Source organism: Conger conger, chromosome 1 (assembly GCF_963514075.1).
Source record: "Conger conger chromosome 1, fConCon1.1, whole genome shotgun sequence".
Classification (NCBI taxonomy): domain Eukaryota; kingdom Metazoa; phylum Chordata; class Actinopteri; order Anguilliformes; family Congridae; genus Conger; species Conger conger.
Window position 1 is genome coordinate 16465479 of NC_083760.1, and position 27101 is coordinate 16492579.

The 27101-nt window shown below is 45.6% G+C and overlaps 1 protein-coding gene across 3 annotated transcripts in view; it reads right to left on the bottom strand.

Annotated features, from left to right (window-relative positions):
- daam1a (dishevelled associated activator of morphogenesis 1a) overlaps positions 1–27101 on the bottom strand; it is a 72576-nt gene that overhangs the window by 17070 nt on the left and 28405 nt on the right. For all 3 annotated transcript variants that reach the window (XM_061235903.1, XM_061235912.1, XM_061235895.1), the window contains exons 2-14: positions 22488–22734; positions 16635–16724; positions 7352–7423; positions 5467–5561; positions 3495–3828; positions 3002–3112; positions 2798–2901; positions 2632–2698; positions 2417–2534; positions 1677–1815; positions 959–1017; positions 622–809; positions 13–303 (exon numbers count right to left, since the gene is read on the bottom strand). In XM_061235903.1, coding sequence (XP_061091887.1) covers positions 13–303; positions 622–809; positions 959–1017; positions 1677–1815; positions 2417–2534; positions 2632–2698; positions 2798–2901; positions 3002–3112; positions 3495–3828; positions 5467–5561; positions 7352–7423; positions 16635–16724; positions 22488–22670 — 1851 coding nt within the window. In that variant the 5' untranslated portion in view covers positions 22671–22734. The remainder of the gene's footprint in view (positions 1–12; positions 304–621; positions 810–958; positions 1018–1676; positions 1816–2416; positions 2535–2631; positions 2699–2797; positions 2902–3001; positions 3113–3494; positions 3829–5466; positions 5562–7351; positions 7424–16634; positions 16725–22487; positions 22735–27101) is intronic.

The window sequence follows — 27101 nt, forward strand, 5'->3', positions numbered from 1 at the left end:
CGCCGTGCTCACCTCTGCAAGCTTGGCCCAGTTGAAGGATTTGAGAGGGTTGGATGGCTGGGGGATGTTCTTCTTCTTGAGGCCTAATCCCAAAGGCGCACCTGGAGTAGGTGCTCCACCAAACAAAGGGGGAGGTGGAGGTGCTCCTGGTGGAGGTGGTGGGGGTGGAGGGCCTCCCCCAGGCGGCGGTGGAGGTGGAGGAGGAGGGGGAAAGCCGCCAGGTACAGCAGGAGGAGGAGGTATGGGAGCACCCGGGGGTCCTGGTATGAGGGGAGGACCCCCAGGGACGACAAGGTTTGGTCTCTGAAAAGACCAGAGATACATTCAGCTGAGACAGGGACAGCGGATACAGTGGATGCAAAGGCCTGTACTGGCGCAACATTCAGGAATCATATGGGAAATATGAAAACCACAATGTCAGTATATGTCTGGTACCTTTAAAAATGTAATTCAAAATGGCGGCCATGCAAGTGATAGAAGCCATAGGGTGGTCATTGTATTAATCAGTCCTATTATCCAGTGCATGCACTGAAAGAAGGGACAGTGTATATCCCCTCAGTTCCACTGTCATTGGCACTGGCTCTTTGTTAAGGAAGAAAGAATTGTGGGAGTGTGACCTACGGTGCTGAGGTCATGCAGTCTGGTGGAGAGGTCGGTCACTTGCTGCTTAACAAGCCTGTGCTCGTTGGTTTCTTTCTCCAACTTCTCTTTCATTTTGTTGAGCGTCTGCATCATGTCCTCTTTCTCTTGTGTCTTGGCGTCACACTCACGCTCCTTCTTCTCCAGTTTCTGCTGCAGCTCGTTGTGCTCTGTGGAAGCAGGAGACAGGGTGACAACGTATCCCACAGATCCCAGAAATGGGGACTTCAAAGCCTCCCATTCACCATCCCGCAGGCTAAAACAGTAAAGAGAAACTTTCCAAACAGGACACCACAACGGCTGAAATTTATCAACCAACCTTTCCGCATTTTTTCTGCTTGTTCTTTCCACTGCTTGACTTCGTTTTCATTGACCAACCTGTGCGGGTTTAAGGGAAAGAGTGGGTGAATATTTCAAATATTAATGCCACATAGGTCAAATTTCTTCCTGACAGTCAGCCTGCCAAGTGTTTTATTGCCACATTTAATTTTTAATGGGATTGCTGGCAGATATTTCACTTATGAACATCTGAAAGCAGGAAATGTGTGGAGTCCTGCTGTCAGGGCAATAAAACAACTTGCATTTTTAATGTATGCAGTTAGATTTTTGTGACATTAGACAATTTACCTAAACTTCCTAACACCAATCAATTTAAAGCACCTCCATTCCAGATTAGACAAATGATTAAAATCCCTAAATAATCTGCCGACTATGAGTTTGATTTGTAGGGTGCATTAAAGGCTTAGAGTTTTCAGATTTACTGTTAATGTAAGACATTAAATAAGTGAAGTGGTTCCTCAAAACCTTTTTGTAAACTTGGCAAGAGATGGAAACTCTAAGGACAGGTAAACATTCATATTGATAAGAATGAATTTGAATGAAGTTTGAAGGCTCAGGCTGTCAGTATACTGTATGTACTGTAGGAACTGGCCAGACCTGCCCTTGAAAAGACTTCCTGCTTTCAAATTTTATTAATGGATAACCCCTAGAGATGAGCCATCTCGTTTTCGAGGGGCTTTCACGAGACAAGCACTCACATTCGGACCACATTCTTCACGTTGAAGTTCTCCAGCGGCGTTACGTCCGGGTCGTGACCCTTGTCGTTCTGAAGAACCATCTGCTGCACTATGCGATCGAGGAGCAACCAGTACTGCACCGTGTTCCCACTTCTCTTATCTGAGCAGAACAAAGGCCAGCATACAATAAGCTTGGTAAAATGTAGAAAGGAAAAGCACTAAGAGAAGAAGAGCTGCTGCACTGCTGGATATTCAGAGGCCGGGGCCCTGGGGAGAAGAGCCTTGCAGGGCTGTAGACAGCCATCAGCTCCTGATCCGTGACTTGGAGAAGGTCTCACAGCTGTTTTTGGAGCTGGGCCTCTCAAACCTCCAGGAGATCATATTTACACAAGTCTCATCCCCTTCAGAGAGAATTAGCATCTAAATCACAGGGCGGGAGGGACTGAAACACAATACTATCGGCTTCAATATGGATTGCGCTGCTAAATTCTTACTGACAGTGTGAACATACATTTCATTATTATGCAGAAGATGACTTGCACAGATTATATTTTTACATAATAAATTTATACATTTATAGAATAAATTTATACAGCTGGATATTTTACCAAAGTAATTCAGGTTATGTACCTTGCCCGAGAGCAAAATGGCAGCACTGTCAAATAATCAAACTCACAAACTTCGAGTTACAGTACATGCCCTGTTCCAAACCATTATGCTACACTGCTGCCCAATAAAGACTAGGTGACAGTAGTACTTACAAGGCATGAGGAGACAGTGATGTAAAACAGAGATAAAGTGCGGATATGCGTCGGTGTGGTTCATCTTCTTTCGGATGAGGTCGAATATCTGGGTCGCACTTTTTGTGTCTACGTGCACCTAAATCAAATGGACAAGCGTAGAGACTTCAGAACATTGATTTCATGGAGGGGCAATTCTGCAAACCCGGCAAACACATCAATGGAGGAGGACTTACAGTGTCAAAGCGCTTTGACAAGGTCAGCTCATCTTCATTCCTCAGCATTTCGAAGTAATCCAAATGCCTGAAAATGCAACATGCTGGGGTCAGTCACAGACCAGAGGGCAATACACCAGCCAAACTCCCTCTCGCGATGCAACCGAGGACAACGTCCTAAACTCACCGGTCTAACGTCGCGTTCTCGTGGGTTCGCAGTTTATCTATAACTGGCTGGATGCCCAGCATCAGGAATTCGTATCGCAGGTGGACCCGAAACTCCAGGCTCGTCTGCAACACCACATTACATTTCCCTGTTAGAGCTCTTCAAAGGGACAGGAAGTGCGTTTCAGTGCGTGTGAACACAAAGCGAGGAGCTGGGCCCACTCACCTCCCCGGCTCCCTGACTGAGCGCAGCGTTGATGAAGGACATGATGGCCGTTTTCAGGTTCACCTCATCCCTGTACCGCCCCGTGCTCCTGTCCAGGTCATTCAGCAAGGTCTGAACAGAACATAAGCATGGTCTCGGTCACCGACATTCAGTTTGACTTGACTTCCACATGACCCTGTGCATCCCGACATAGAATCCAAATGCAAGGCTCTAATTCGCTAGGACTGAATGTCCAAATAACAGAGATGTAAAATTGTAGCAGTCAATAAGATTTGGTGCAGGTGCGTATAGCCAAAACCAATGACGATAAAAAAGATGCCATCTTGTTTTCTCATCAAAAACTGTTGACAAAATGCGCTTTTATTCTTTTCTAAACAGCACAATTGATGATTCAGTAAAGGAACAAGTCATAGGTAAACATCGCTACACTCAAAGCTATCAAATTCAGATGTACAGAACATGTTCTAGGTGAAAGGGAGAGTGGGTTTGGCACCTGGAAGCGTGTCCTCTCAAAGGCAAACTTCTGGTAATGCAGCATGGCCTCCAGGATCTTCCTGTGCCCGCCGGGCACCAGGCACACGGCCCCCATGATCTCCAGCACGGCCACCTTGGTTTTGACGTTCTCCGTGCCGAGGCTCTGGGCAATGATGTTGATGCTCTCGGAGTGGGACAGGACGTGGGCCCGGCCCTGTGAGTTGTTCATCAGCGCCTTGATGCAGCCAATCAGGGAGGTGTGGATCTGGGACTCGGTGGTCTCGTAGTCCATGCTCTTCAGGAAGTTCAGGATGCATGTCAGCCCATCCAGATCGATGAACCTGGTTACGAATCTGGTGAGAAATGTCAGAGGAAGAATAAGTCAATATATGGTTTATTTTTACATAATACTTCTGTGGGGGACCTAATTGATCATCAACCAGCATATCAACGCAACTGCACCACCAAATTGGTCACATTGGACCTATCGCCACAAAAATTCCCCCCCAACACACCTGCTAATCAAATGCTGTGAAATGCTGGTTTCAGATATGACCAAAATAACTCAACCAAGGGGAAAAAACCTTGCTGTTTATTTGCTTGTAATATTGAAAGCGAAGACCTCATTAGACCCTAGTGACCTCATGAACACCTCATTAATTACATGTACAACAATAGAAGGGTAAGAGGGGGAACGGCAGACTGACAGGACCCCAGAGGTGAAGAGATGAATGGAGAGCAGGGGAAACCTAACCTCTTAAGCACACAGACCATTTAAGCCTTTGAAAGCAGGGAGACGTATTACACTGTGTGTGCGTGTGATTGGGCAACCGGTAGACTTGTGGCTTAGCACTAAGTTATTAATGAAGTACTATTCAGGAGGGGAAGTGGCAGCTAATTGTTCAGTGAAGGAGCATGTTGAGTGCAGCCTTGTGATTAATCATAAATGAGCGCTTTCACCGTATAATACATGGTCTTGTGACACCCTACGCATATTGAATTAACAAAAGCTTCTATGTGCTTTTTCATAATGTACAGGAAACTCACTGAACTCTGCCTACTGTGTGAAAATAAAGAGTCAACAATGACTTTTTAGCACAAATTAAGGAAAGTAAAATACTTTTTGAAGATTGAGTGATCAATAAATCTATTAGCTTAAATAAGTATTTGCATCTGCACCTGATTGGATCCAATGTAGAGAAAATGTCTTTGTGTACTTCACATGATATAACTGCAATTCTAAGTAACATTAAATAAAAGATATTCCTAGCAGTTATTATGTGAAGGCATGAGTCAGTCTTCAGCTCAGACCTCGAGCAAAAACCCCTGCAGCATGAGTTACCTCACAAGCAGACGCCATAAGCTCACACCCAAGTGGTAATGCAAGGAGCTGGTGGACTCTGCTGTCCCATGGAAGATAAATTGAATTTTTCCACTCACACCACTCAAGAGACAGCCCTTCTCCCACCTCCCCGAGTCCCACAAGGCCTAGCAGCTCTGTGGCAGCTTGCAGGGAGAGAGCTTACTTTGTTTAAGCCCCACAGTCCCCCCGTCACACAGATCCACATGTACCTTAGCCCTCTTTCACTGGGGCTTTACTGCCAGTGTGGTCTCACAAGAGGAAACACGCCACATCTGTTTACTCATGTATGGACATGTAGTAGCAGATCTTACGTTGTTAGAGCTATGGTATTTCTGCTCCTCACAGAAGGCAATGCGATACTGACTGCTCTTAAATACTGGATGGCTGCAACTGCAGACATGGTTCAGCAGGACACTGGGGGCTTGCGGGACTAGTTCAACTTACTGCATCGTTGGTGTTCCAGGTCTCGGTGCTTCTGAGGTTGCAGTGCTTGAAGTGTGTGTGTGTGTGTGTGTGTGTGTGTGTGTGTGCGTGTGTGTGTGTGGAGTATACGCACATAGTGAGTGGTGTTAGACTACATTGAATGGTTTTGCATGATGCATGGTAGGCATTCATCTTTGCCCATTACCTCATGGGTTGTGTCCGCAGAGCTGTCTTCAAACTCTCAATTGTCTTGTTTCTCTCCTCTTCATCTTCCTTATCGAGGACCAGGAGAGTCTTCCTCTATTGGGGGAAAAAGAAATACTAAAATGAACTTTCCATTCCATAGTCTCCACTTAGGTCTGTACTCACAAAGCGTGAAGATGGGGAAGTACTTTAAAGGTCACGACCCTCTATAGTAACACAATGGTCCCTTTTATAGCCAGTCAGAGGCTGCAACCAAAACCCCCCTGACCAAGATCCCTTTTTATTTGCCTTCTACTGATTAATTTCCTCCATTCTCAATACAAGTGGCCATGGGGCAGACGGCGCTTAGGGACCAGGCAGCCCTGACCGCATACATGCCCTCCAAGCCTCTTCCTTGGGTGGGAACACATAAATAAGAGCCTACGGTCCCAGCTGGGTTCTCCCGGGATCATGTCAACAACTCGGGCATGGAAAGCGGGGCTTGGAGCACACTGTCCACCCGCCCCCGGTCCCCTAACTCTTTAATCCCCCCACGGTGGTGCCAGGCCGCACACCAATAAGCCGATGTGTTTATTTGGTCGTCTGAGCCCCTCTACTGCATTTGGGTTGTCACAACAAGAGGGGGAAGCGTAAGGCCAGCAGCCAGATGAATGAGTTAAAGAGCCCTGCGTGTCAGATGTTGTGCTTCATCACTGTTAATCTAACGGGAGGGGCTCCGGGCGTGTTGCTGAATTCACACCCTCTCGAGGGGACGACTCGAACCCCAGCCAGACTTCGGTGCGGTTCTTTGACAGCACGCTGAAAACTGTCTTTAAGTGTTGAGGCAGTAGGGCTTGTCAGGGCAGGACATGGGGCAGCTCAACCTATACTTTTCATCTCAAATAACCTTTGAGACTTGTGTTCTTGGGTGACCTCCCAACATATTCACTCATGTCTTCCACTTGTCAAGCTACAAAGTATAAATAATTCACAGTACCGCAAACATAGCATGGGGGAGCAGCGAGTGAGTGTTGCTTATGTACATTAGAGTGTGATGAATTCAAACAGTGCCCTGGCAATGGAGCAGAGATTTCATCTTTTGGGCAATGGGAAGAAAAACTGGCAATGTTATAAAGATAAAAAAAAAAAAACATGTTACCTGAGAGAACACAAACAAAAGTCTTCAAAATTGTCTGTGATTTACTTGGTACATTAGTTGCAACTAAATGCTTTTTAAGGCAGTTACTGTATTTGCTTACAAAAATATGATATCACTATAAACCAGAATCCAGACATGTGCTGAACTAAATGAGGAAAGATTGCTCTCACCAATGATATTGATTACCTTTATCTTTCTCTCTGAACTATCAAAGTCTAAGGTCAAACCACCAAAAGGAAGGCGATAAAGGTGTCAGTAAAAGAAATTATAAGTATTCTAATCTGATGGACTCATTGTGACTTCCTCCAAATGCTCACACGGTGTTGATACCCGTGGTGTCAATTTACCCTTTCTGCCACTTATCCTTGGCACCAAATATTCAGACCTGTTTTTATGGTCTTTTTATACTGCCATTTACAGATACATGGGAAATGCTCCATCATAAAAAAACCCCCACCAGCATTATCGCCAAAAGCAAAGCCTGACTGGGGTCTGACAGTAAACATTAATTAATCCTATACTTCTAAATAGCTATAATTGCTTTAATTTGCGTAATAAGCCAATTAGCTGCTACAGGGGGAAAATGCCTATAAAATGACAGAGACCATATAATGGCTAATGTAATGCAACACGTTTACAGATCACATAGTTCTGTAATGACAGACCTAAGAGCAGCCAGAGCAGTGATGTATTGGCTCCATGGGTAAAAGTGTTCCACTCCGCCATTATGACAATTACTTATACTTACAGCTGCCATGGAATTCAGCTGGTCAATGTAGAACTCCGGCCAACTGGTGGCTCCTTTGTTTTCCTCCTGTTCCTGGAATAAAACAGATTTTGGGGGAGAATGAGGACTCAGGAGAGACTCAAAGCTAAGTTTACTGTCCTCAGAGACATTGTTAAGCGCTGGCTAAAGTGTAAATCACGGAAAAATAACTTGGACCGCGGTTCGGTTTTTTTCCTCCCTCCATCATTCCATCGTCTCTGAATGAAGCGAGGGGAAATTTGTGCTGTCTGTGTCACTGGAAGAATAATGGAGTAATGCATTAAGTAAGATGTGGGAGTCGTTGGGAAGATGAGAAAAGTCAATGTGCAAGCACATCGCTACATCTATAACCGGCTCTTTATGTCATACTTGGCTAAGAAAAGGAACATCCCTTTTTTCTATTTACAGCCATGAAAACCAAGGTCTGAGTTCCAATCTGTACCGAACTCCCCATTTTGGTATTAAATCTGTTATCCAAGATATCAGCAAAATGAGACAACAATTAATTACAAAACTCCCATAACACTGCTATGAGCACATGAGAAAGACAAACGCACATTCCATCTCTATATTTATCATCTGAGGACAGGATCCAATAGGGAGATGGCCAAGTTAACCATGCATATTCACAAATACAAAAACCATTGCAGTACACAGTAAATGTGCTGACATAATATAATAGTCCTTGGGCGCAATGGCAGTGTAAAAACAGAGCATTGGGACACAGATAAAGCAAAGACAAATGTCCCAGACTTCTGGTCACAGAAGAAAATTGCAAGCTTTTGAGATTGTAAATAAATGGGGGAAAAAAAGCTTATTCCAAACACCAATAATGATTCCCCCTCCAAATCGGCTTTGCTGCTCTACAATAAATCCCCACAAAGGGAGCACGTCAGGATACAGACGGGCCGTCCCAAACCGGGTGCAGGAGAAGAATACCTTGATTCATGCGGAACATCTCTACAATGAAGAACACTTCCTGTCCCACCTTTCAGCCTTCCCCCCCCTCCCGGCACCACACACACACAACAGAGGGGCAAAGCCCAGGGAATTCTTTCCACTAAAACTCATCACATTGCGTTTAATTGCCTGAGTGATTGCTCCACTGACAACGGAGGGCCTTAACAGGACAATGCTCCTCATTTCACACTCTGTACCCCCAGAACCTGGGGAAGGGGGTGGCATGTATCCAGGGCTGGATTACATCACCGCGACAAGGGAACCGGCGCCTTGGATGCTGACCCGAGAGGAAGCAGATCTTGGTGCACCTGACCCACAATGCTGACATCTATTGAAGTCTTTCCCCTGTTCTCTCTCCCATTTTCATCCTGTGTCTGGGAACAGTGAACACTCATTTTCCAACTGCAAAGAATACACAGAAACTCAAATTCCCCTACTCCCAGTCCCCCTATATCGCTGCTACAATTGCAGCCTTCCAACCCAAAATGATTTCGTAGAGCAGAATGAAGAAATGAAGATAAAGCTCCTTTTGTTTGGAGTTTTGGCATCAGATCGAGACTCCGAGAGGACATTCATTAGAGATTTCAAAAAATATTTTCCCAGAGACATCGTAGCAGACGGGGTTCCTACAAACTCTATAGAATCCATGACTGGAAAGGGCTGCAATAGTGCATAACAATTTACAGCTGGTCTTCCTTCAACTGCCATTTTGTGAGAGCTCGGTCCACGCAGGAGAAGAGATTCATTCAGGATTCAGCATTCTAGTGCCAGATAATTAGGGTGAATGACTTGGCAACCAATGTAAACACATCTCATCGCAAGCCTCCAAGTCCAGATCCAGCAGGCCTATTGTTTTATGGTAGTGTTCTGCACATAATGCAATTAATTTAAAATCTTAGAGCTGGATTTTCACCAAATAGTTTGGCCTCCTAGGAGTAGAGCTGGAGAGCTGACCAAGTTATAACAACAATGGCTGTGTATAAGAAGTTATGGACACCCCCATTACTTACTCTTTCCTTTTAAGTGTTATACTGTGTACCATTTTAAACTCTTTAGTCAGAATATCCCTTGCTAAATGAAAATATTAATGGTTGTAAATGCTCCAAAAAAAGTTGAAGCTTCCAAACCATAAGTCAGGTTTTAGCGTATGAAAGATGGCAGTTCACCTACGAAAGTGCCTGCAGTATTTTGTTCCATGTTAAACACTGCATGACTTTCTGAGATACAGTAGGCAAGATTCATGGTCCCCGGTGATTACACACTGGTCTTGAATTAACCCTCCACCATTCATTCAGTCCTGTCTCTGAACCGTGGTCCTATAAGCCCTGGGTAAACACAAGCCTACTCTAGCACCTCTGACTCCTCTGTGCTCTTGATAAAACAGAGAGAACTAATTACCCTTTCACCCTCCAGTAATGGGCTTGGAACAAAGTAGTTTGGGTTTCCAGCTGGCTGCATGCCTTCCCCCAGCACTGTCTTCTCTAATGCACTCAATTCATCAATAATCACTTACCGGTTAAAGGCCATAAACTATCTATGACAGGAGCGGGTCATCTCTGGGACTCCCAATGTCACTGCATAGATAGGAGCCCACCAGGATGATACTTTGATAAGCCATACGTATGCCAGCAATTCTGGGTAACCTCAAATTGCATCTTTCAAAACTACATTCGCCAACCTTGGGGAGAGGCCAGACAAACACAACTGGGTGGCACACACAGCCTGTCAGAGGAGTTGAGGCTTTGCTGTTTAAATTTTAACAGGCTTCAGCAACAGGACGGGGGAGTGCTCCTGCTATGGCAACGGATAAGAGAATTACGTGTGGGGAGAAAAATAAAGACAGAGAATATCTTTTTAAAGACATCTCTATCTCTCAGGGGTAAACAACTGACAGAGCGCAGCCTTTTCTGTGGACCTGTCGGCAATTACAAATCACCTCTCCTCCCTGCGCGGAGAAGGTAATGGGAGAAGCGGCACCGGGCCAACGGAAAGCAGGGTCGGAGTGAGCTCAGCAGAGGGCCAGCCTGGACTAACTTCCTGGAGTCACAGAGCCACACAGACTGAGAGCTACACTGCCAGGGCTGTTGCTTACCCTGCCAGAACACACCTTCTGACGATATGCTGACAGACACAAAGAGCTGTTATTATAAACAGAGTGCCACAGCTAGTCAGTGAGTTCTAACTGGCACTTAAAAACCGCTTCACGAAAAATGAAGTGCAAAGTAGAGTGTTTTCACGCTCATGCACGTCCTGACTATGCAGTAGAGCTATGCTACACTGCCTTCAGAACAAACACAGTGGCAAGTATAGACTGACAGAAACTGTTGGGCAGACCATTGCTCTTAAACATCACCTCACCGGCTCTGTTAAATACACACTAAAGGCAAATTAAATACCAAATCTGTTCAGACAGAGAGCACATCCTGAAAGCAATGGATTAAATCTTCAAATCAGGAAAGCTACATTCAGCAGAGAGGTGTGTCCACGTCCTCATGAGCACAATGGCTGAATGAACTGAGCGACTGGCTGCTCTCTAGCGGTTGGGTTATGGTTGTATTATCAGGATGTGTGGGGCGGTGGGTGCCTCAGACTCTGTGCAGTTCACCACCTCACCAGCAAACCGCTGAATCTAAAGCAGCACCTGCGAGCGGGGACCTTCCTGTTTGTTTTGGAACTTGGTACGTTTCCTCCTTTTACGGCGATCGCCCAGAAACACTCAGGTCTTTAGGGAGCGGTGCCAAGCCCATCTGGACCCAAGCCAGCTGCACTGCTGAGTCGGCATTATGACCCAGCTTCCCCTAACTCTACTTCTTATCCAAGCAAGATGATCGAGGGCCAGAGGGTAGAGGGGGAGCGGCTGCCGCAACCTCCTCTCCTCACCCCACCCACTTCCACCCACACATTTCCTTGCAACTGCTTTATGGATGTGTTCTTGTCCCGCTGTACCGAGGAATTAATCATCTACTGGTCCCATGCAACAACCAGGATAAATCTCAACCTCGTTCCAGACCAGCAAGGGACTTCAGGAGACAAGCGTGCTGGGATGTCATGCAGAGAAGGAGAAACCAGGTCAAATTCCTGAGAAAATAAAAGCTTTAATTCCAAACATTTATCATAACTTTTTCTATTTTTAATAGAGGGAGGGTAACAAGATTTATTTTGGTCTCTCTTTCACACTCTTGTTCATTGCCCTAGTTCCAATTTATCCAAAATCCCCAGACAACTCGTAATTAGTGCCTTAATTGGGTCACAGCAGGTGAGGTTAGGTAGGCAGTTTTAATTTGCTGCTCCCTGAAGAGGGATGATGTTCCGCCCTAGAGATATCCTACCCATGAGAGATCACAGCACTTCTATCTGCCCATGCTCCAGAAACTACAGAAAACATCAACAAAGGAGGGAAACTATGCCCACCAAGACACTCTAACTGGTACCTCCCTGTTTACTGTAATCTTGACAGGCTTCGTAAAAATCAGAAAAAAACATTTAAGCACCCACATCTCCAAACCATTGCCCTGATACCAGAAAACTCTGGCAAGTCTGCTTGAAGTGATTCTCAGAGTCAAAAACAATTCCCATCAAACGTAAACAAGCAGAGATGCACATGCAAAATGTATTCTTCGGCAAGTGTATCCCAGATTTGCTGGCAGGCACAACGAGAATTCCAGCGTCCCTGACCACTCCGTTTAGATGCAGAACAAGTGGATCTTTAAACAAGGCATGAACACTGGGGGGACCTGAGCGCTGAGTAGAACCAGGTGGCGCTGACTGCCACGCTCTGCAAACGAGGTGACTTTCTGGCACAGCCATCCGCAGAAACCTTTGACGTCACTGCTGGTTACATTTAGGGAGACATCTGCGCTTGATTTGTCGGACTCGGCCCTTGAACCTTGTACTCCTCCAACCCCCACAAAACAAACTCTGGAGTGTGGCCCGCGGGGCCCTCTGGCCTGAAACAGGGGGCTCCAGTAGGCCGCCGGCCCAGTCGGGGGGCCTGTGCATTCCTGTTATCTGTGGCTGATTAATACTTCAGCTGGAATGATATGATGGGACAAGTCAGCTTCCTGGGCTCCCTTCGCCAAAAACCCAAGACTTGTTAACACTCGTAGGGGGAAGAAAAATGTGAGTCATGTCAAGGAGGCATAAATATTAAAGCTGCACTGCGGCACACATGCAAATCTTGAGTGTGCTGGTCTAGACCCCGACCGATCCATCTTCAGACTGGGGAAGGATGCTCTCTCCCCCAGGAATCGCACGCACGCCGGTCCGAACATGACCGCTGTTAAACCACAGCGAGAACCCTCTCGGGTGGACTACCTCCAAGTGACCTGCTGTTGACCAAGACCACAGACTAAGACTGAGACTGTTAGGCTTCTTTGAGGTAAGGCGCTAACAAAGTGAGTTGGAGCCCGTATGAAACAGAAGGGATGGTGGAGGAACCGTTGATTGATCAGATGGTCATGTCCCAGGACACGAGTGGGAGATCAGAGAGACGGAGGAGAGAACCCAACGTCTGGGACAGGGGCTTAGCTAATGGGAATGAGGTCAGCGATCATGGCCGCACGTGAAATGTGGCATGGAGCTGTCATCTCCTACTGCTTTCTGTGTGAAAGAGAAAACGACTCTGTCGACTCCCACACAAGACAGCGCTGTTCATCCAGGCCACACAGCGCTGACCAAAACAACAGGCCTCTCACTTGGCCTCCTCTCCCACGCCACAAAGTGCCAACCAATACACTGCAGGCCTCTCACACGACCTGCACTCCCAACAACGCAGTCTTGGCTAACATGGTATAGCCCTTTCTTTCTCTTTATCGTGGACCTGAAGACTTCAGTTCATAACCTTCTACACCATGTCAAAAATGCTTCTCCCTGCAAGGCACTAAAAGTGTTTATTTATTTTCTCCACCATCTCTAGTCTGTTGTGAAGACTCATTCCCTCCCGTTCTAACACCAGACGCTAGCCTCTGAGGCCAATCTTTATTTATGCATTCAGTAAATCATGAAAAACATTCCCACTGTCGAAAGAATGCAGTGCTATATATGAGCTTTGAAGATCTGGGGAGAAACACTCATGCATTTAATCTTCACGCAGAACAATGCCTGCAGTATTGGATGTCTCTGAACACACATATTAAAAAATAACTTCAAATTCCTGACTTAAAGAAAGAAACTCTCCTCCAGGGAGAAAGTTATATACAGTATCAGTTGCCATGGTGAGGAGACAACACACACATCCCCACACTAATTTCAGTGTTCAGGTTTCTGTTACGGTTTAGCCAACAGGATCAAGATGCTCACTGGACATATCCTTTTCCTGCCCTTCTGTCTACAGCACAGCAAGGCTCCGCTCTCTTCTCGTGCCAGCTGGGAAAGCTGTCTTCCGCGACTGAATGAAACGTTCTTTTTTATGGAGCTGGATGACAGGCTTTCTCCGACGGACCAAAATAAACTCCACATGAGCTAAGGGTGTGCATTTGTGTACAAAATCTGGATGGATCACATACAACACGTTCAATAAGCAGAAAATTCAGCTATGGATATGTACATCTATTATACCACGCATTCTAACCAGCTTTAATCTGGTTTGTGATTAAAATATGTATATCCTGATATGACTGAACAGTGTAATCCATTTCAGAACCATTAACAATAGTCACTGGATCATCTCACACATAAGAAATGTATTTCTGTAGTCGGCTGAATAGTTACAAACTACATATTACAAAAGGCAAGAGAACGCTTTCAGCAATACTTAGGCTAACTGCTAAAGATCAACATTTTCCTATTTCTATTTTGCTATTCCAAGATACCACCATAAAGCATCAATTTCTTGCCCAGTTCAAGCAAAAAGACAAATAGTTTGCCATTTTGTTTTCGTATTTTTACGTTACTTTGAATAATTAAACTGATTTACCCAGGCTGACTTACATTTACAGGCCATTTACATTCTTTAAATGCCACCCATTTATACAGCTGGGTATTTACTGAAGCAGTTCAGGTTAAGTACCTTGCTCAAGGGTACATCAACAGCCCCCCACCTGGGAATCAAACTTACAAACCCAATTCCCTCACCATTACCCTACGCCTTTTTATGCCTCCATTATGTCAGCAGGTTTCTGTTTTTTTGGTCAGTAAAGGATACAAATTAAAAGCAACTTCTAAAGGTTTTTTTGTGTGTGCAGCCCAATGCAAATGCCTTATGGCATTGAGAGGCAAGGTAAACCCCAGTCCAGGGAGGAGAAACTGAAGAAGGCTCTACGTCTTCCGAGATGTTTCCGTTTGACAGTAAATAAGTGAATGGAGGGAAAGGGGAAGGGCCTCTGAACAGGAACTGGTTCAACTCTATCGATTATATCTGTAAGCCGAGGACTATCCCCTCATTTTAGATCTCTGAAGACTGGAGGGGGAAACCAACACCAAGAAAATGTGGGTACACGAACATGTCAAGGTCGGTTTGAGTGCCCTTCCCAGAACTGCAACATGAAATACAGTACGAGAGAGTTCAATATTTAGCATGCAAATTGCGACATGCAGACAGAAGCCCATTTCATTTAGGTCAGAAAGAAGTACAGGCATATATTTCCAATGGCAAAATGAAGCCCAGAGTTTCCATTTAATCAAACTACTGGGCCATTAAATTCTTGAACTAGGGTAAAAATGGACACACAAACATACAGAATTGCACAGACACACACACACGCACATGTATAGATTACACACACGCACATACCATACACGACTGCGAACAAATGCATCGCCCTCAGTTCATTGTCTCAGAATCGTTCAGTTTCAAATCCAGAAAGATTACTAACAGATGCTGCTCTCTGGCTGGGCCCAGGAGGGACCCCGCTTCAAACCAGAGAGAATGTTGTGCTTGGAACCAGAAGAGGGAATTACCTTGCAAGCAAAAAACTGCAAGCATTTCCTATTGAAAACACCTCTCACTCTGCAGCATCCCTTAACATAACCCAGCACGTTCGCTCAGGCCTGTTCGGCAAAGCAGCACAACCCAACCCTCGGCCTGGCCCGGTGAAGGAGCAGGAACCGAACATATCGCTGGAGAAATTCTGCTGACCACACGTTCACAGGCCAGCCAGCTCTGGCGCTTGCGATTGTATTAGCCATATTCTATTCTTCCTCTGTCATACCACCTGGAGTTAATGACAGGATGTTGTGTCACATTGCATTGTGGGATACGCTGAAGTGGTGTCTAGGGGGTGCTTCTGGCTCAGGATATCCTGCACCTGCCAGTGGCCTTGGGCCATGCCACTCAACAGCTCCGGGGACGGACAGCCGCTGATTGGCCAACACCAGCTGTTCAAGCTGTCTTCGCGGTAACAGTCATAACCTATTAGGGTAGATCTCTTAATGAGGCGTATGCACTGGGAACCCATGAGACCGACACCCACTTACAGACAGATCTGTTTAAATACCACGCCACTTTCAGCACGACCCCTGCTTTCGCACATTCAAACGCATGTAATACCTCACTGGCTAAAACTTTCTTGTTTGGATTAAGTTTACGTCTGAGATATGAACGGAGGGCATTAATATTGCAGGCCGTTCCGCTCGGTGAAAGATTTATGCGCCGTAGCCTTGATAGACGAGATGTTTTCCAGGAAATGTATCCATTTAAGAAAACAACTCCCCAAAGTTAGGTAAAGTAAGTTCCCATTAGAAGGTGACACGAGCGGACAGCTTTGATGTGAGTGAGGGGGGCTCTGGGCCCCAGTGCTTTGTCTGGCTCCAGTGATAAAAGAGCTCTTTCACTGCAGAGCGCTCACTCCACACTCACTCCCCACACTGCCCCCAAAAAGAAGAAAATCCTCATTTGTTTCAGTCACCGTGAAAGGGATTTATTTTTATATACAGCATGCACACATTCATATGCCCACAGACACACACTCGCACAATCTGTATGCCAGGGGTAGGTGATACTCAGAGGTGTTATGGCCCATATAGAACTGGCATATACTGAAATCTATTGATATGAATTCATATTTTTGTATTATTACTATATAATATCAAGATCAGAAAAGACACTTCACATACAGTATTGTATGGGTGACGATGCAAATTATTGCTTTTCAGATATAGAAAGTTATTTTAACAAAAAAACAGCCGTGAAATAATTCTGTCATTATGTTTTCTATGTCCACATATTCTGAATATATTGCAGTATATTCCACCTGTGTAAGGATAGATGGGACTTTTGCACATATTTCCCTCATTTCTGTGCATTTGGCCTGTTAGTGTGCAGTATGCCCTGTCAGGACCTAAAGTCACAGTATCAGCAGATCCTTACCTTCTTTTTACTGCAGTATATCTGCCATTTCTTCTCTGCTGGGAGGGCAAACATGGCCTCTCTGTGTTTTTCTGTGAGGTCAAGTTCATCCTGCGTGGAGAAAGGACAGAACAATCTGTTCAGCTACAACCTGGACACGTCCCATTTCTGGTGCAATGAGGACAGCACCTTTAACAACCAGTTCCAATTGTTGCTGATATAATTATGGATATATCACAATGCGAATACAAAAACAGAGCAATTAATACATGTTGGATATAGTTTAATAGTTAACACAAACCAATTTTGCATGTTAAAAAAGGAATAAGTCAGTTAAGTCATGTCAGTTATATGAGAAAATTTAACTAATGGAGAATATTTTTTCTATTTTTTCTCAATTGTGAAGAGTGATATAAAGTAATAGACAAAGGAATTGTGCCAGACTGTTTCAAGAAGCAGAAGACATTACTGCTGCAGACAGCACACACCATACAATATTTTTTGCGGCATACAGCTGTTTCCACTCTCCGCGCTGAAAAATGTATTTAATGAAAGTCACAGAGTGGACCAAATTCACCGAGAGGCCTAAGGTGAGCTGCAGACAATGCGATTAGTTCCCATGAATCAACCAATCATCGCAATTTCTACCCTGTATGGCAGGGTGCCTGAACACTGTTCCACTGCTCAGATCCTCCCCAAGTGCGGTTACAGTGGCCAGGGTCCAGTGGAATGATGAGGGTGGAACGAGTGCCGCTGTGGAGATGAGACCAGAAGCGTGGTCAGAAAGCCCCGGGCTCTCTCCGTCTCGGAAAGGCCCGGAAGATAGGCCTGGCTGCCGGACAATGCCGCTGCCCCGCTATTCCGAGCGCATTCCCATCGTGCTATTAGCCGATGTAAACAGTTTGAACTTTGGGTTTCAGAAGCGCAGCCATGCAATTACATGTGTTTTTCTGTCTCGCGCTGCCTCCCCGGGGCTGCGTGCGGTGCAGGCTCTGACACGGAAAGGCCAGCGAGGGACGCTAACCCTCCCCTCCGGACCCGAGCCCATTCCAGGGCAGGCTGGATCAAAACTCTCGAACGTGCACTTACACTCGCAGTTCACCACCCCCGGAAGCACCAGCACTCAATCTGGGGCCTCCTGTACTATCTGCCGCTTTGACGGTAAAGATGGCGCTCACTCGGACATCGCAGCCGAAGGCCGTTCGCGGAATCGTAAAATTATTACCTGCACTCTTACGTAACCCGCATAGCATTCCTTGGCGACCCTCTACCGTCAAACTAAGTCCAGATGTTTGGGTGCTATGTTAATAGCTTCATGTGCGAGTCATTAACGACAACCCCCCCCCCCCCCCCCCCCCTGTCCTTACTGGCCTAAAATGTTGCCCTGACCACAGCAGCAGAGGACAGAAAGGAAAAATCTTTGCCCCGTTTGACCGTAAGTAACCTGCACAAAAACACAAAAGAAACTAAATACCTTTCACATGCACAAACAAGCACACCCAAGATGTCTTCCCTGATCTGATTAAAGAGACACTGATGCTATCCAGCGTCTTCAGTGGTGACATCAGAGAGAGACTGCTAAATCAAGACAAACTGTGCTCTCTGTTCTGACCCTGACTTTTACCCCTTGTTTCATCACCAAAACAGTGCTAATCAAATGTGTCAGAGGTTAAAAATATCATCACAACAGTCTCAGTCTTTCCGCTTAATACATTGTTATGTAGTGTAACTTTGACATTTGAACCTGGGATATGTTTTGACCACTTTACGGCTGAGACCAACACTGTTCATCAGGAAACCATGAGAAAGTGACCGCAAAGGCAAAACAGTATATAATGGTTAGGAAATTAAATTACGTTACTGCTATTTTTCTTTTTGCTTTTCTTTTATTTTCATTTTCTTTTGTTTGACATGTTCACCATTTCTTACACAAATCAATGTTTTATATGCTAGAAATATTCCTTGTTATAGTAATTAACAAAGGTGTTTCTCCCACAGTTCATGGAGTCACCAGTCATAGAGATCAGAGAGACTTCAACAATCAATTTTATTATATAACAGTGAGTAAAACAAATGTACTTTAGGTATGGTCACTGGGTGTTTTAACCACTGGTTGCAGAACAAAAGGGGCACAATGAAAATTGGTTCAGGCATGGAGACCAGACCAGTATATCACCATAAAAACACAACCCAAAGGCCTCCAACTCATAACTGAAGGCCTTATCACGTCCTGTTAGAAGGTTGTTCAACAGGCTCCCCCCCCCCTACCCTGAAGCTGCAACCATGACAATATATCATTGGCTTCCTATGTATATCCTCCAAAGACATAATTTCCTCGCTGTCCGCATGCTGTGACAAATGTCTGAGGAAGCCATGCTGGATTCACATCCTGTCTGGTGTCTATTCCATTACTCTCCTTCCTCTCGGTCCCCCGGTACGCCCTGTGATAACCTGCAGAGTCAGTGTGCGTCAAAGGCCCTCCACACACCCCATCCCCACATCCACTTCTCTCAGCCTGCCCAAGGCCAACCCAAGAGGCAGACGTGGTTCATTGAGCAACGTGCTCCCACTTCTGACCACAATCCATCCCTGGGGATTACAACCAAGACTGTGACTGCTGACCGTTAGCTTGCACTCAGCATGAAGTAATGCAGCTCCACTAAAGGGTGCAGTTCAGGTCCCTCCCGGGCAGAGGAGTTAGCTTACAGGCAGCACCGCCATTTTGAAAGGGTAACCCAAACTCTCCACTGTAGCCCCTGCCCATGTTCAGAAGCCTCAGGCCATCATGCTCTGATGAGCACTTCCATTCCAAAGCCATTTACACTGGCCATCCAGTGGAACTCATCCTCTTGTCAGACCAAGAAACACACCGCAGTCTGATATAGAACAAGAGAAAAAGAAAAACTCACAGTAAAAGCTAACCGTCCTTGTTTATTGAAAGTATGTTATATTCTCCTACCCCAACCACTTGGCTAGCACTTCCAACGACCCAGAAGCACCGCATTTATCCCCACACCCGGCTGACATTGTTTGACAACTCAATTTTAGCCTTTTCTGGGCGCTTTCATGGGACACAATGGCCACAGATGGCGCCCCAGCATGAGGCCCGTTTGGCGCAGGGGAGCGGGGAGCTCGAGACACAAACGCCCGCGGCGAAGCCTCCTGACCACCAGGGCATCTGGTAACAACCTGAAAATGAAGCGCCGGCAAGTCAGGGCACACTCGCACCGGAGGGAGCCTGGTGAGAAAAGAATGAGGCCTGCATGGTCCACTGCACCCTTTGGATGCCCCATTAGAGCGCGGCGCACAGATTCTTATGCTAGCGCCGAATCTGGACGGGTGCGTGTTATGGCGGGAGGAGATGCGGGGGAGTGGGAACGGGGCCCTGTGTTTACGGGGCGAGCCGAAATCGGGTGACCTCACAAGAAAGGCCTCCAGACAGAAGCTCTTAAGCTGGTCTGATTCAACAGCCACAGTGGTGATAATGAGAAGGAGTCACGGCCCTTTCAGAGTAACATAATGCAGCTTGGCTTCATATCTCTTTATAGCAACATTACTGTTCCATGTACTTTTGAATAGTTACTCACCGTTATTACAATTAAAAGTGAGAAACAATATGCACGCACTCAATATATTTTCATAGAACAGTGTGGTACATGTGAGAAATATATCATACTATTGGCTTTCATGTCCAAAGTTGCTTATGACATATGGTGTTCAGTTCCGGAATTACAATATAGTAATGTCTAGCTTGACAGAGAGGATCATGGGACCAAAAGTCAGTCATATTCAAACGCAGGGCAATTTCCACTCCACATGCCAAACCCCCGGCATGCGGAAAAACAGGAAGAACTCGCAATCTGCCTTTAACCTTGACATCAGTCTCCTGCCCTCTTTCAGACATCATTTCATGCCGCGTCATCACTCCACGTGGTCCGCAGTCATCGTGTTCAAAGATAGGCCCTGCGATTGAACACAACGGCGGGCCTCTACTCCCCTCCCTGGACCGTGTGGAAGGGAAGAAGATCAAAGCTAATCTCAGAATCAGGACTCGTCTGAAGTTTTGTTTGTGCAAGTTCTGTTTGCTTTTTATTTTTTTGAGAAATTAATGTAAAAGAAGTTAAGATAGATAACCACTCACAGGTGGTATCAGTGATGTACTCTACTACAGTAAATTAATTTGTATGCTATTATCTCCTTCTCTGTTACACTGAATAGACCTTCTGTTAATTTAGGTAGGCCTATTTTATGTCAGTCCTAGTTCAAAAAGTCATATTCATACATGGCAAAGCATGAAAGTAAACTGTGAAAGTAAACTGTGTTTCAGTGTCTTGTGATTCCACTTTGCATCGACCTGTCCGAGACAAATTACATAAGGTCATTACTACGTTGACTCCTACAAAATGAAATCAAATGCGACTGCAGAGCTTACCTTGTTTATTACATGGAGCTAGGAGGGAGTTCATCTCCAGCACCGACTCATATAAAGTGATTTACTTTTTTCTATGTAAGAAAGAGCAGTGCTCGCTCCCCCCATGATGTATTCTGCAGGAGAGGGGCCAGCATTTTGGGATAACTGCACAACCCCCCCCCCCCCCAACCCACTCCCCCCTGTTGAGAATGGCAGGACTTCAGGACTCCTGTTAGTCCCCTCTGCCAAAAACGAGGTCATCGAGCAGGCCTCTTTGTGCTCGGGATAGGTTTCTCCAACAGTCACGGTTCTATACGGCCACTTGCTCTCAGATCTTTTAAAGCGTAAATACAAAAAGGGGCTCCAACTAAGTCAACAGCTGCTCACACAGAACTTTTCTGAGGGTAAATAAAAGGAGAATTTGCTGCGAAATAAGGACTCTTCTGGAGCCCAGTGAGGCAGTCTGAACACACTCCACCAGCTCAATTGAGGTCAGGGAGAGGAGAGCAAGCCAGTCGAAAATGCAATTAGCAGGAGGAGGCCAAACACAGGGCACTCAGCGGGCTTATTGATGTGTAAAGAACCAGGCATTTGCATACACTCCCAGAGGAGAAGTGGAGTCTGCCTGGCAGGGGGAAGTGGGAGCAGTAGATTCAGGCTCCTGGAGGGGCGTTCGAGCAGCCCTGTTCATGTAATCTCTCTATAACGCTGAAAAGGAGGGCCACTTCCAATTGATCTGTGGTTAGCTCAACCACCTCTTAAGTCTTAAGAGCACAACGCAGCTCTGAGCAGAAAGTGGTGCAACCCCCAGGACTAATGCAACCATGGACTCGGTTTGCTTTGTTTAGGTATTGATTGTTTCTGTTCACCGTTACAGATCTGAATTCATCACTTCTGACGTAGCCAGCTAAAACAAAACACGATACTACATCTACATTATGTCCAGCTGTGTTGCATAATCACGCCTGTATTTACTATATCTCACATAGCTAGCTGGCTATAATTTTACAGCTGATCTAGTTAGAAATGTTATTTTATGTAGTTGTATGTCATGCTGAAGGTTATTTTAAACAACTCATAAAGCTATCAAGATGTTTTTGTGCAGTATTTAAAGAAATGGTATTCATTAAAAAAACAGCTGGGGACCCTGTATGTTACGGAAATATGTATTAGTATTATATAACTAGCAACATTGTAGGGAAGCCAGCAAGTCCATTGGGTTTAATGTGCCATTTGCTCAGATTCAGGACCTGGTTCAGACTGGGGCAGCCTATAGCCTAGTGGCTAAGGTGTTTGAAAGGTTGGTCGTTCAAGCCCCAGTGTAGCCACAGCTGTAGGGCGAGGCTCCAGGGGGGATTGGCCCCTGCTTAGCCTAATCAACTGTAAGCCGCTTTGGATAAAAGAGACAGCTAAATAACTTGAATTATTCGGCTGACACCCAACCCCCCAGCCCCGGTACTCACCACCAGCTCTGAGAACATGGCGTCCAGCTCCTCAGCGGGGGGCATGGGCAGGGTGGGCTCCATGACCTGCAGGCCCATGTTGCTGTCGTTGCGCAGACGGTAGGTGATCTCCGGGTGGTCGCTGGTCCTGAAGCAGCAGAAGATGAAGGAGAGCCCCCGGCCGCTGCGCTTGCGGGGAGCCATGGCTGCTGCTGCTGCTGCTGTGGCTGCGGGCGCGGCCTCACGTGCTCACGACGACTACAGCTCCCTGTGAGGGGCGGGAGGGAGGGAGACGCGTTACTCACCGCACACACACACACACACACACACACTCACCACAACACACCACAACACACGCACACACACTCACCACAACATACCACAACACAACCACGCACACTCACCACAACACACAACAACACAACACAACACACAACAGACCGAGAGAGGAGACCCCTTCTAAGAGGGTTACAGCTTCAACCCAACTGCACAATATGCAACCATCCAGGGCAGTGTCAAACATTGTGCCAGTGCCAAGAGCAAATTCAAGACCCATTCAAAGACCCATTCAAAGACCCATTCAAAGACCCATTCAAAGTTTCTTAAATAAAAAAACCTTAACCTTTCCTTAAATAAAAAATTAAGATGTGTATCTTGAAACATTCAGAAAAAATGGGTACCTTAAAGTCAGATCAGATCTTCTACTGCCAGGCTTGGCTTCATTTAAGACTGACTTAAATGAGTCATGACCAAACTTTCAAACAAAATGAAGCAGGAACAATTATTCAAAATTACAATCAAAACCTACACAAACCAGAATGAGGCTTTCCACCTGCGAGAACGCTTCAGCTATCCTTAGAACAGCTGAAACCAGTCCACGAAGATGGAAATCGGTGGGTCTGTTTATTATGCGGTATCTTATATCACCGTGACTTTTCAGAGCACATTCAATTTAATGGCTTAAATTCCATTTCTCATGTTTCTGTCATGTTAACCAGATAACTCACTCAGTCTCAGATTAGATAACAGCAATTTTATGCCTTACAGAAGAAACAGGACACACAATCTGAGAACACTGAGACAACCTGAAGCATCTGTCTTAAAAAGGCAGAGGTCAGAGTTCTCCATCTGCTGAGAAGTACAGGTCTAATTGCACTTCTCTGTGTTGCCAACAGACCCAGAAAACAGGATGCTACTATACTGTATAACATTATATGAACAATGCCTCTAACATTCATGAGTTCCCTGAAAGAAAACGCCAAAAACAAAATCAAGCGAGCACCATAACAGCTCCATAGTTGAGCTCCATTTTACATCCGTGTGAGTCTAACACACAGGCCATTGTTTTTGTTTAAGAGAATAAACAAAACCAAGAGTGATCACATGATTACATCACGTCTCACAACAAGCCGGAACGCAGAACAGTGCGCTAGCTGCCAAAAAGTAAATGTGCCGGCGAACGACACCCACCTCGAATCTAGCGCCCTGCTAAGAGAGGCTGGCAGACGGCAATACAAGAAGAGAATATGATACAATGGCATGGGCTGGCCTCTGGCTCTGGGCTGGCCCTGCTCCAGTCCGTCTGTCTCATCAAAAGTGGAATTACTGTACTTACGGCTCCTGGCCCCTTCGCAAGACCATTGGGTTTAAGAGCTCTGACTTGACTGGTGAATGACCGTCTGCATGCTACGTTCCTTTGTTTTTTTGGGGGGGTTTTTTGCTTTTGTTTTGCGGAACAGGAACAAAAACACTGCCTGTCATGAATACAACCAGGTTGTCAGCCAGTCTGACCGCAATCGATCGGTGTCGGAAACTGTCTGTTTAAAACGAGGCCATTAAGCCTGCCCTGCAGGGAACATGAGGAAAAGGTGGAACAGGAGATAAACCACCATTTCACTCAAAGGGCAAATATACATCTAGCCATGTCCTCTAATAACACCCAGGCGCAAAAAAGCTAAGGTTGTTATGTAAGGTTATGGTTATTATGGTTTTATGGTTGCTATGGTTATGGTTAATCGTTATTAATGTAATGGATTATTGGGGGAGGGAGATTAGCCAGCTCTGTGACTGAGCAGGGTCCTGTTAGTTTGGACTCACTGCCCAGACACTTCCTCTGCACACGGGGTCGGTTATGTAATTAGGCTGGTGTGAAATACTCTCCCTGCCGAGCTCATTGTTTTGATCGGTCCTCTTGATTTGTTGCTTCGGTGACCTGTGACGATCAGGGTGGAACGTGTCTCTTTCCACATCTCTGAACCAACCTCACACCACCAGCTGCCATTACCCTTTAGCCTAACACTGCACAAGAATGCACACGGTTATGTAAGGTATATGCGCAGAGTATAAAGTCTGATAAATGACTAAACTGTAAATAGTATAGTAAATTACAATTACATTAATAAGAATATGGGTTCTGGTTCAAGTACACCCACAAGCACTGTCATTTAAATGTACTTCTATGTGTTCATCTGAAAGTAAACTGCAGGCATGCAGTGCATGTGTTAATAAGTTTAGTTAATCAAATTATTGTTTATTGTCCAGCGTTGTAGCTATCAGCACATTTCCTCATTCTCTTGTCTCTCTCTTATTCTAAAATTTTAGTTTTCCCCTAACTGGGCTTACAAAGATTTTCAAGGTCTTCGAGTGCTTTTCAACAATACCTCTCCCTTTCTTGCTCTCACAGAGATTCAATTCCTCTCACTATGTCAGGGGCCTGAGAGAGCGAGAGAAAGAAAAAGACAGAGAGAGGGAGAGAGGGAGAGGAAGAGAGAGCAAGAGACAGAGAGGGAGAATGAGAAAGAGAAACTGACAGTTCCCTGTGTAGACAGCTGCTGGAATCGCTGGGGTTTTATCGAGCCATAAGCCACTGCTGAACTGGCTCAGGATAAGACAAGAAAATTGTAGCCAGGCCGTAGCCACAGAGCAAGGGTCATAATCCAACTTTCATGTGTCCAACCCAGCCAAAAGTGGGCCTGCCACATATTTGGCCAGCACCAACAATACATGTTGCACAGCCTAACCTTCCTCCCTTGAACAGTCCTGCTCTGATTGACACATTCTCTACTAGTTAAAAATGCAACGGGGCACAATAAGCTGAATGCTTCTTGCAGAATGACTGTGCTTTGTTTGTTGGCACAGTATCTGTTGACACAGATTTATTATTTCACTTTAAAGAGGTTAGAGGTGACATCCCACATGTGCAATAACTCAGCGACTGGGCCATTTTTTCGGTGAAACATTCTGCGCTTCCTCGACTGGTGAAAAATGCCAGCGATCGCTGAAAAGCAGAGTGTGAAATAACACCGGGGCTACACGTCCAGGTGGGGGCACAGGATCGTTTGTTTGTTTGACTCATGCTTCTCTCACTTTGGGTGTGATGTGGCTGTTTCAGGTGTTTCAATGCGCCCTCATATAAGAGCACATATCTGAGCAGTTCAGAGTGTGGAGGGACTCGGGCCTTGGAGCCATGGGGGCCATGGGATACAGGCTCAAATACATTGCATGGTAGAGACTCAAATAGAGAAACCACCATAAAAAGACTGAGAAAACTAAGGAAAAACTACTCAATTAATAAAGTTCCATCCTCAGTTGTGGTACAAAAATCTTGGTGACACGAAATAGGGAAGAATGAAACAAAAGGGTGTGTGCTAAGGACCGGGTTTGTCAGTTTTGCTCTGCCTTCTTCTTTTGGCACAGACAACAGCCACCATTTTCTCAATCCACATTGCAATGCAACAGAATAGTGCTGACTATGACACCCTGTTTCCAGGTTCAGCAGGAAGACAGCACAATACCTGCCTGCAGTACACATCTCCATTCCCCAGGGCTCTGAACTCACATCCAAACAGTACGATAAGCAAGCCCTGCTGAAAAAAACAGCTCAAGCTATGTTTCGAAACAGCTGATAGCTGGTCATTTCAAGTTGGACATAGCTGGATTTTACACCAGGGACATGCTCAAAAGGCCTCTGCACATTCCAAAAAAATGGAATAGACCTGACTATAAGGGAAAGCCATTGGAATGGGATCCACAGTCACAGAGAGCAAGAGGCAAGCACTAGATCTCCCAGTCATACAACCAGTCCAGTTTACTCCTGTTTAGCTTTGGTTTTAAAACTGAATCCCAAGTCAAACACAACAGCCTCCTACATTTACATTGAGATGATGGACCACACGACCAACAGATGTTTCTTCTTCAAATCCTTAGATCTGTTTGGCACGTAAATGGCACTTTGACACACTGTTGATTACAACAGGAGAAATACTGCCTGGTCAGCTGTGGCCAGCCATGGCCCTCCTCTCTACACAGGAGACCAACAGACGCTGTGCATTCCTTCCTCAGGAGTATAATGTCTAAACACCAAGCATGCATCTGTCAGCAGTGGTGGGTTACAGTTGAAACATACTGGTTAGTGACTTGGGCTGAATGTACATTTCATGGCAGCTGTTGAGCTTTCTTTCCTTTTCAGGCCATAGGATGTGGCAACGCATGGGCCGGCCTTCAGACCAGCAGAGCTGCGGGTTCTACTCTGTCGAGATAAATTAAACAAACATTTATCTTTCAGCACACAGCCCTGTGCATGAGTACACTGCAAAAACCAAAAAACAAGTTAGTCTCGACAAGTATTTTAGTCTT